The following is a 10,859-nucleotide window of genomic DNA, read 5'->3' as shown; positions in this document are numbered from 1 at the left end:
AAAACAACAAAGCATAGGAAATTATATCCCCACCAATGAATCTGATTTAGCTACTAATCAATGCCATGCTTATTATTTAAATAGGTACAGCAGTTCCAAGAGAGTGTTTTTTATTTCTTTTTAATCAATAAGAACATGAAAACTTGTCTAACTCATTGAGTCAACAAATATCCTCTTAGAGGCTTCATAGAAAATTGATAATCATGGCACTGTCAATATTATGGTTTGGTTTTGCTGGCTAAATATCTCCCCATGCCTCAAAACAAATAACAGTCATGTGCACAAAATCCAGAAGATTATTTTACTAGAACTTTGGGAGTGGAAGGGAGATGATATAGTCAAGTTTTAACAAAGAAAATTTTCACATTGAAATTTCATCAAATGGAGGAAATTCAAATTCCTGTTTTAGTCTCAACTGCCCTGGGCACCAAAGCAATGCGCCATGTTCCTGACATGCGTGTGTCAAGCTGTCAGTGATGTGGCAGCCTTTTTATTACCCTTAACTCTCTGCACCAGATCTCAGCAATCCCAGGCATGAATTCTGGAAAACTTCTGTTTCTATGGTTTTTTTGCCATCCAGCTGCTATTGGCTATTGCACCTCTTCACCAACCATACGCTCTGGTCCATATGGCTTTCTTCTTAAACTCAGGGAGAGTCCTCAAAGACAGCAGGGTGGCTAAGAGGACAAAAAATTAGGTGTAACATTGATTTGACGGTGATGCACTGGAAAAGGTCATTTTGACCAAAAAGGTGTTTTCATACTTGGCTAATCTTTAAGACTAAGAATTCCCATCAAACTTTTGGAAGAATTTTAATGGCAGAAACACATTTCCAATTTTTTTTTCTTTTTAAAGTTACCTTGCAATCAGTTATATGGAAAATTTTGCAGAATTTAAATGAAAAGTTCATCTGAAATGCCAGTGATCTTTTCCTTGATGCAGGTGCTGATTACATGAGTGTTTCTTTTGTAAAAATACACTTATGACTTGTGCTCTTTTCTACATGAATATGACATTCTCATTAAATGTTTAATTAAAGCTCAAAAGCAAAACCAAAAAATGAATTCTATGATAAATCAATGGTTATGTTCATGTGCTCACTGGAGCAAGTATGACTGTACTAAACTACAGCTAAACGTATTCACATGTACTTTTCCTGATCTGTCATTGACCCCTTAGGGATCCACTTAAAGTAGGAAAGTTTTGTACACTCTCCTTAGATAACTTACTGTATAGTTTATCTTAGAATATTACTATAAATATATTAAGATGGTATTTAAAATATAAAAACACACAGGAATGTATCAGAATCACACAATTACCAAGTAACTCCAATAAGCCCATGCCTATATAATCAAGTAAACATCTGCTTACTTGATCCAAATGACTATTTTCATCAGTTCCAGTTGTTATCTTTATGATCTAAGACAGTGTATGTCTGGAATAATCAATAATATTACAGATCCATGGCCACTGAAAATGAGCCCAAACTCTCTGAGGCACATGAACAGAGGAAAAGTAGGGATGGATATCAAGTGAAAATATGTCAGATCCCAACCTTGATTCTCAATGAAGTTCTGTGGTTTATCAGAATCATGTGAGAGCACTGTTCCATTATACACATGCCTCCCACCCATAAAAAGGATTAAAACCCATGAATTCTTGCTCATTGGCAACCAATGAATTATATCACAGTTAAAGCAAAATAAATGACAACAAAGTAGGCCAAAGGCAGCTTTCGGAGGCATGACTTGTCAGTGCGAAGTCCTACAGCATGTCAAGGACTGCAGCGGCAGGCCTTGGGAGACTCCAGACCCTTAACTCCCAAGACATGGATGACATAGCCAATGCCCAACTGCTTCTCAGATTTGTGTGAAAAAATAATTTTCACAGAAAGATCATCCATGTCCATAGATTCTACAGTCTTAATTTCAAAAGTTCAATAGAGAATTACAAAAGACATGAAAACTATCTAATGCCTGAAAGTATGAAAAATGCATAGTGCCCTTGGCAAAATACTATGCAGCTATTAAAAGTACCACTTATGAAGGCAGTACAAGAACAGATTTAAATGTGTATCAAATGTATCAAAATAAAGACATTATTAAAAGTGTCCTTTTTTTTTCAGTGATATATGATTCTAAATATGCTAAAACTTAGGCCAGTAAGTGTCACAGTGGTTAAGGAGCTGGGTTCCCTATAGACAACTCTGCGGTTTGAGTCTTGGACCTGGAGGTTTGAAAAACACAGCAAGTATGTGTGTGTGTGTGTACCCAAAATACCAAATGAAGAATGAAGGATGAAGGAGAAAGGAATGTGATTTTTCACTTTCCTCTCACTCTGTCTGCCTGAAATAAGTACATGTGCCCTATGGCAAAATCTAAAATCTGTACCCAAAATACCAAATGAAGAATGAAGGAGAAAGGAATGTGGCCTGGCCATTCTCCCGGTGGGGGAATTTTTCACTTTCCTCTCACTCTGTCTGTCTGAAATAAGTAAATGTGCCCTATGGCAAAATCTAAAATATAAAAACAAAAAACAACACACAGAAGGAGGCAAAATTACTTCTTGTAGTAAATATCAAAATTGTCATTGGGCATGGGACTCTGGATTTCTCTTTGCTACTTTTTACTTTCCTGAATTTTCTAAGTTTTAATTGAAATAATATTTTACTATTATAATATAACATTTTAAACCATTTAAATAAAAGTTAAATGTAAAGGCAGTACAACTCATTTTAAATCTATTTTCTGGTTCAAAATACCACATGCTGCAGATGACTTGTTGAAGCTAACTGAGGTGAGCCCTTTCAGAAACCAATATGCACTAGAATGCCACATCATGGACCACAATGGGTGGTTTTTCACTCAGGCTGGGCATAAAGCATGGAAGCAATACCTTTTAAAAGATCCCTGGACTTTGCTGAGAGGGCTTCTTTAGGGCTTTCCATAATGCTGAATAGCCAGTCAATGAACTAGGATGAAAATGAAGAACAGTGTCAGTGAAGAGAATCCCACCATCTACAAGTCATCAGTCAGTTCCTTGGGCCTACATAGGCATATCAGTGCAATAGTTATTCACATACCTGCCAGGTTTGGGGAAGAAGGATGAGAAAGGGACCATACACAACATATGGTAAAATGGGACACAGCTCCCATTTAGTCAAATGGCCTGGGAAAGTCAAATCTATTGTACTTCTCCCAGGGAATACCTGGGGACAAGGTGTCCAGAAGTCATCACTCAAAGAGGCTCAGAGATGTTAAGAACCTTGCCCAAGTCCATTTCCAATGTGTAGCAGAATCAATATTTGAACCAAAGTACTTCAAAGCCCCATTTTCTTTCTTTGCCTCACGCTGCCTCCCACCTGGTTCCATGTGCACCTTGGCCTATGCTCCCAGGCTGGAGCATCAGATGTAAAGCCCATTTATGAAACAAAACATGTTTCTGTAGATGAGAACAGTTTCTTCCCACTTGGAGATGAAACAGGAAGTTGAAATGCAAAAGAAAAGATATTAAATAATTTACTGTTAAGCCAAGCAGGTGAACTGTGAGTAAATCCTACGAATAAAATAGAAACTCATAGTACTTCAGACTTTAGCTAGTCTTCCAGAATTCAGTCAAAATTGTTTTGAGGGACCAGCAGTTAGCATAATGGCTATGTCGCTGAATTCCCATGTAGCTGACCACGGTTTGAGACTCGGACCTGGTGGCTTAAACTCATGTGGGGCGCGTGTGCGTACGTGCCCAAGATCCCAAGAGGAGAATGGAGGAGAAGGGATTGCTGTGTGGCCATCTCCCCCTGGGGGGTGATTTCTCACTTTCTATCTCACTGTCTCTCTGTCTTTCTAGCGAGCGCACGCACCCTATAGCAAAAACCTCTCAAGAAACAACAAAAAAAGAATATAAAAAAATTGTTTTTGAATTAGATACAGGGTAATTTCATCAGTGGCTGAATATTGCCAATCTTGGTTCATTAAAGAAAGCACACATTAGTAGCAGGGACTACACATTTTAACTTTAGGCATAGAAGCTGGGTTGAAGAAAGATAAAATAGGGAGGAAAAAATATTTCAAATTCTCTCCTTTAATTAAAAAAAAATTTTTTTTTCAGGCCAGTTCCTGGCATGGTGGTTAAGGTGCCTGGTTCCCATATGATTGACAGTGTGGTTTGAGTCAGTGGCTTAAAAAACACACTGGGTGCACATACATGTGTGCCCAAAAGCCCAAGAGGAAAGAGAAATGGAGGAGAAGAGATTGGAGTGTGATCATTCCCCATAGGGAATTCTCTTTCTGTCTCTCTGTGTGTGTTTCTTTGATAAGCACACACACCCTCTAACAAAAATTTCTTTTAAAATTTTTTCCTTATTTTTTTTTCCCTCAATTTTGCTTTATGATATCCTACTGGTAAGTAAATTAATTAAGGACCAGAAATAAATAATCCATGTGGGATGTCTACACAGTATTCCGAATGAACATGGTGTCCTAGTCCAGAAATAAAATGAGGGACAGTAACACTTAAATATACTTCTATTTAAAATAGAATAGAAGGTCTACCTTCATAGCCTAGTGGTTAAGGGAGCCAGGTCCCACATGGCCAACCATGGTTTGAATTCCGGACCCAGCAACTTGGAAAATACACTGAGTCTATGGGCATGTATGCCCCAAATCCCAACAGGATGGAGAAATAGAGAAAATTACCACACCTATTGGATGCTTTCTCCCTCTAGCTCTTCTTTTCTGTCTCTGTCTCTCTCTGGGGGGTACATGCACACACCTTCTAGTAACTAAGGAAATAAGAAAAATAAATAAAAGAAAGAAAAAGAAAAGAAAAATGGAAAATAAAATACAAAATTTGAGGCAGCAATACTAATGCTTATCAATTTTTAAAAAGGTATTTTCATTGAGAGACTCAATGGAGTTTTGTATAGCTAAACTATGAGTCCCAATTCAGAAACATTTTTAAATATTAATGTTTAGGTTTCAAGAATAAGCAATAGTAAGTTAGTTTTAATCTTTCAAGTTGGTTTTAATCATTCAACCTCACAAAAATTCAGTTTTGATTAACTGAGATTCAAAAACAGATATTCCAACCCTCAGTAGTAAAGACCGGTCATTCAGAGCCACGTGATGAGAAGTACAGGAAGCACAGTATTGGGGTATGTCAGTGTAAAAACCAAAAGGTGTTTCCTACAGTACAGTTTGGATTTTTCTGAGGAAAAGAATGATAAGATTAGATCTTTCCAAAACTTAGCTCAGTACCTAGCACAGGCCAGGGGCATGACCAAGTCCAGAGCACTTCTATGGGGTGGAACGGGCCATGGGGAACTTTAAATATGCTGCAATAAGATGGATACCCCAGGCAACAGTTCCCCTTGGAAGAGACCCTGACTGACCCCAGGCATGGCTGAACAATTCTCTTGCTCATCATCACATCCTACTTATTGCACCACCTTGTAGTCTGGAATGTGCTGTACCATTTGCCCTCACTTTGAGATTCTGAGTTCTCTTCAACTCACTCCTCCTTTCTCCTCCAGGATCAAGAACACATGTGACTTCAATAAATTAATGAAAGTTGACCTTCTCCCTCCACCCCCTTCCAACTGAAAGCAAGCGTTAATACTATCTTTTCACAAGAGAGAAAAGGAACAAGAGACACAGAAGTATTTTTTGACAGGGTCTCACCAAGTCACAGTCTTCCTACCTGAGCCTCTCAGCTAGTTAGGACCACAGATCTATACCACCACACACAGCTGTTTTAGGTTGGGCTGGAACTGTGCTGCCATGACTGGCCATCATTTTTATTTTTGTTAGCAGTTGCTCTGAGCCTGGGCTAGCCTTAATCTCTGAGACTCTACCTCTGGCTGAGATTTAAAGCAGAGCATGAAAGCCTGTGGTGTGATTCAAGTTCGCTTAACTCCCACTGCAATTCTACAGCAGAAAACACTGAAGAGGACAGCTGCTTGCCCACCCTGCTACCAGATGGCTGCCACCCTCACCTTCTGAGTTTGTTCCTTCCATGGCTCTTTCTGCAGCAGAAGAGGCATGCTACTGGGAAGGAGAGTGAGAACCTCCTGCAGAGTGACCCTGTGCATTGGACTCCTGCCAAGGAAGCTTGCTGTTGGCCCAGCTGGACCATTCTCTTGATGCCATGGCAACCAACTGGTACTGAGGCCAAGGAGGAGAGGGGCAGCATGGTCTGCCCATGCAACCACTGCAGTTGCAAATATCAGCAACAAGAAGTCCAAAGCCTATGAAAAAGAAACAACATTAGGTCATATGTTTTAATAATTCAAAGTAATGCATGTTGACATACACAGCCCCTGTCATGATGCAATGTCATCTTCCCCTTTACTCAACCCCTTCTCCTCCTCCACCCCTAGTCCAAAAGAGGAACTGGTCTCAAAAGCATACTCAATTTCTACACTTAGTGAAGAGACATTTTAGGGCTTTGGATGGTTTCTGAGGCCTTCTTAAGTGAAGACAGAAGGTCCAAGAGTTTCATTATTGCTCAAACATTTCAGGAGAAACATTATTCCACTCCTAATCATACCGAGAACTAAATACTCCTGTTTTATTGTTTTCAAAGAGCTTAAGAAAATAAAGAGATACAGATATTTGTTATGCAGTCAAAACTTATTTTAGGGACCAGCATCAGCATAATGGCTATGTCACTGGACTCTCATGTAGTCGACCGCAGTTCAAGTCCCGGACCCGGTGGCTTAAAACTCACGCCCGGCGTGTGTGCATGCGTACCCAAGATCCTGAGAGGAGAATGGAGGAGAAGGGATTGCGGCATGGCCATCTCCCCTGGGGGGTGATTTCTCGCTTTCTCTCTCTCTCTTCTGTCTGTCTGGCGAGCGCATGAGCAGCTCTCTCTTCTGTCTGTCTGGCGAGCGCATGTGCAGTATAGCAAAAAACTCTCAAAAAGAAAAAAAACCCTTATTTTAAAATATGTGTATAGCTTGATTCTATTTTTGAATAAGTCTTTCTTCATGCATTTCATTTATTTATATGTAGTCTGATTCTATTTTTGAATAAGTCTCTCTTGTTTTTATTTATTTTTACTGGAGAGCATGTATGCTCATGAAAGAGAGGGAGAAAGTGAGAAATCACCCCTTCCTCCATGGATGATGGCCATCATGCAATCCCTTCTCCTCCATTCTCCTCTTGGGATTTTGGGCACGCATACACACATACCTGGAGTGATTTTCAAACAGCCAGTCCAGACTTGAAAGGCAGTCGGTCATGTGGAAATCCAGTGCCTTAACCACCACGCCACCTACTGGCCCCTGAACAAGTCTCTCTTAATGTATTTTATTCATCTACCTATTTATTTATTTATTTATAATTTGCTATAGGGCATATGCACTTGCCAGAGAGACAGAGAGAAAGTGAGAAAACACCCCCGCTCCATGGGGGTTGGTCATACTGTCCCAATCTTTCCTCTTCCATTTCTCTTTTTGGGAGTTAGAGAACATTTGCACACATGCTTGTGTGTTTATCTGGCCACTGGATCCAGAACTCAAACCATGCAGTCAGCCATGTGGGATCTCGCCATTCGGTGGTCCTTCTTCATGCAGTTTAAAAATCTGTCTAGAATCCATCTGTTTAGATTTCATACTAATCCAGATATCTGTAGGAATGGTAGTAATAGATGTCCTCTCTGGGTTTTTGGTTATTGAAATTTAAATTACACTGTTATGCTTCTTTCCACTTGTCTGTAGTCTCTGTGTTTTAAGATTTTTGTAAGAAAGAAAAAGCTGAGAAAAACTTTGAAAATAAAAAGAAGACATATTATGCAAAAAAAAAAAATATTTTAGAAAGTACTCAATCTCTTGAAATCCCAAATTTCAAAATTAAAATTTTACAAATTGAAATTTAAATTACACTGTTATGCTTCTTTCCACTTGTCTGTAGTCTCTGTGTTTTAAGATTTTTGTAAGAAAGAAAAAGCTGAGAAAAACTTTGAAAATAAAAAGAAGACATATTATGCAAAAAAAAAAATAGTTTAGAAAGTACTCAATCTCTTGAAATCCCTAATCTCAGAAATTAAAATTTCACAAAGACACACAATTCTTCATAAAAATTAGGCAGAGTTTCAAAAACATCCCAGATTATGCAAATTTTACCCCCTCAGTAAACAGGATACCCTTGAAGCATGCCTATAGAAAAAAAAATTCTATTTTAGAAAATACACAGCAGCCCACTTAATTAAGGAAATAAAGGAAAATGGGAAAGAACTATCTTCATGTGACCTAATGTTTTTCTTTTTAAATTCACCCAATACCAGTGGTTCTTACTTTTGACTGTGTGTGGGTGGGATCATGGATCATTTTGGGGATATAATGAAAACTCTCTTCCTTGGGACCAGCAGGTGGCATGGTGATTAAGGTGCTGGACACTCCCACATGGCCAACCACAGTTCAAGTCCTCAACCTGGTGGCTTGCTTTCTTGCTTTCTCACTCTCTCTCTCTGTCTCTCTCTGGTCAAATTGAAATAAATGAATGAATAAATAAAATGAAATAAATTAAAAAACAACAACAAAAACCTCCCCTCCAATATATGCACATGTGTGTGTGCACACACGCACACAAGTACTGGCACACATACAGACTATCTTCACACACCTCAGGAACCTTTCCAAAGCAGGCATTTATCATGCACTTCACCAGTACTGAGGCCACGGCCCTAAACTCCCACAATCTCAGTGAGCTCAAGCCCAGGTGCACAGGACTTTGAGGTCCCTCTCTAGTTAGTGTTTGTGTTCTGCCTGTCAAGGAACACACACTGCTGAAAGTATTTCTCAAAGAGTAGACCTAGGTGTTTCCAAGAGCATGATGATAACACTGTTATGCTGTAGCATCAGAAAGTCAAAAGTGCTTCTCAAAATTAAAAGGAAGGAAGGAAAGAAAATGCCACAAATGACAACATAGTCTGCTTTAGGAATAGTAAATATGAATTCTATATTTTAAACAAGCTACGAACTCCTCCTCCAGACTGTACCTCGTCAAGAGCCACTTTTTGAACCAATGTTGACTGGAAAGCAACATTTCTGATATAACCCATGAGTTCCAAGAGCCACTCCATTCTCTTCAACACACCTGAAATGAAAAGGATTTTGTTTTCAATTTCAAGTCCTCTTGAAATACCTGAGACTTGTGATTGCCCATGAGACACTATTCATGTCAGATAGCTGTATTTTGGTCTTTATCCAAAAACTAATCTAGTCTTCAAACCTCCCAAATCCTAGTGATAATATACATTCACTGGAGTCTGTCTCTGAATATTAAACAAATTGGAGGCCACAGGGGGTGTAGTGGTTAGGGTGCTATACTCCCACATGACTGATCGCGGTTCAAGTCCCAGACACTGTGGCTTGAAACTCATGCTGGGTGCATGTGCGTGTGTGCCTAAAAATCCTCAGAGGAGAATGGAGGAGAAAAGATTGCAGCATGGTCATCACCCCTGGGAGGTGGTTTCTCACTTTCTATCTCTCGATCATTTTCTTTCTCTCTAGTGAGCACATGTACCCTATAGCAAAAAGTCTCTCTCAAAACAACAATAACAAACTTAATCATATTAGGAGTAATCTGGTATGTGAACTAGCCAATAATGTTGGGTTTTAGATAATTAGTTGTTTTCATAGTCCTCCTTTGCTGAAGTGTCTCCAATTTATACCAAAATCACAGCTAAGACCTATCCCAAAGACATAAAAATGAAATAAAACCCAGTCATTACAGGGTAACTGATTTTTTTTTTTTAAGTGAAGAATTCTAGCACACTAAGATTATGTAGGGAAGTTTTCAAAAATTACTAAGAAGAAAATGAAAAGTACTTTTGAAAGCTGGCTAGTTGGAACCAAATACAACATTAAGCTTATTTCCATTTATTGCCACAGTTTCAGGCTTAATTGGAAATACCTACTAGATTTCTTTTTTCCCTGATAAGTACACATTTGACTTACAGCAAAAAATCCAGTTTCTCATCACAGTTTATCTTTTTTCCCTGATAAGTACACATTTGACTTGCTTCAAAAAATCCAGTTTCTCATCACAGTTTGTTTTTTTAGTGGCAGGCACTAAGGCAGATACCAGACAACTGTCTCAAATGCCAGAAAGGATGAATCAACATTTCTTAGACAGTCTTGCTGAGTATCATAATCAAGCTTATCGGTTTTCCTTTAAAATCATAAAGATATTAGAAGTGGTTGGGGGAACTGGGACACACAACATAAGTGACACACCTACGGCCACATCTGAGTCTCTCTGGCCAGGTGACAGTCAGAAGCTGAATGTAGTCTTCAACAATTATAAGCCTAAGACCAAAAGATGGCAAGCACAAGGGGAGAGTTCCCCTTCCCAATGATGATTCAAGTACAAGATCTAAAACGGTCTGAAAATTGCACCATCTGGGCTGGCTCTATAGGGCAGTGGCTAAGCACTATGCACGGGGAGCTGCATCCTACATGGCCAACCACAGTTTGGATCCTGGCCCTGGAGCTTTGAAAAACACACTGGGCACATACATGTGCATGCCCCAAACCCAGATAGAATGGAGAAATGGAGGGACAAGAATTGCAGTGTGATCACACCCCTTTGGAGGGGGAGGTGCTTTCCCTTTCTGACAAGTACATGTGCCACAGGGTGATAAAAATGTGTGTGTTTGTGTAAAACATATCTATATAGAATCTTTCTCTCTCACACACAAACAAAACTACACCATGTGATTAATTAGCAGAGCTCAGGCTTGAGACTAAAGGTAAAGATGGTCAGATTGATGGGACCAGCAGTTGGCGTAATGGCTATGTCACTGGACTACCATGTAGTTGACCATGGTTCGAGTCCTGGATCTGGTGGCTT

The 10,859-nt window shown here is 39.3% G+C and overlaps 1 protein-coding gene across 1 annotated transcript in view; it reads right to left on the bottom strand.

The window, feature by feature from the left end:
* Window positions 1-287: 287 nt before the first annotated feature.
* FOCAD (focadhesin) overlaps window positions 288-10,859 on the bottom strand; it is a 335,374-nt gene continuing 324,802 nt past the window's right edge. The window contains exons 41-44 of the mRNA XM_006140328.3: window positions 9,004-9,101; window positions 5,996-6,247; window positions 2,899-2,974; window positions 288-677 (exon numbers count right to left, since the gene is read on the bottom strand). Coding sequence (XP_006140390.1) covers window positions 604-677; window positions 2,899-2,974; window positions 5,996-6,247; window positions 9,004-9,101 — 500 coding nt within the window. The 3' untranslated portion in view covers window positions 288-603. The remainder of the gene's footprint in view (window positions 678-2,898; window positions 2,975-5,995; window positions 6,248-9,003; window positions 9,102-10,859) is intronic.

Source organism: Tupaia chinensis, unplaced genomic scaffold, assembly GCF_000334495.1.
Source record: "Tupaia chinensis unplaced genomic scaffold, TupChi_1.0 Scaffold000029_1, whole genome shotgun sequence".
NCBI classification, from domain to species: domain Eukaryota; kingdom Metazoa; phylum Chordata; class Mammalia; order Scandentia; family Tupaiidae; genus Tupaia; species Tupaia belangeri.
This window is presented reverse-complemented; position numbering and strand designations above follow the sequence as displayed.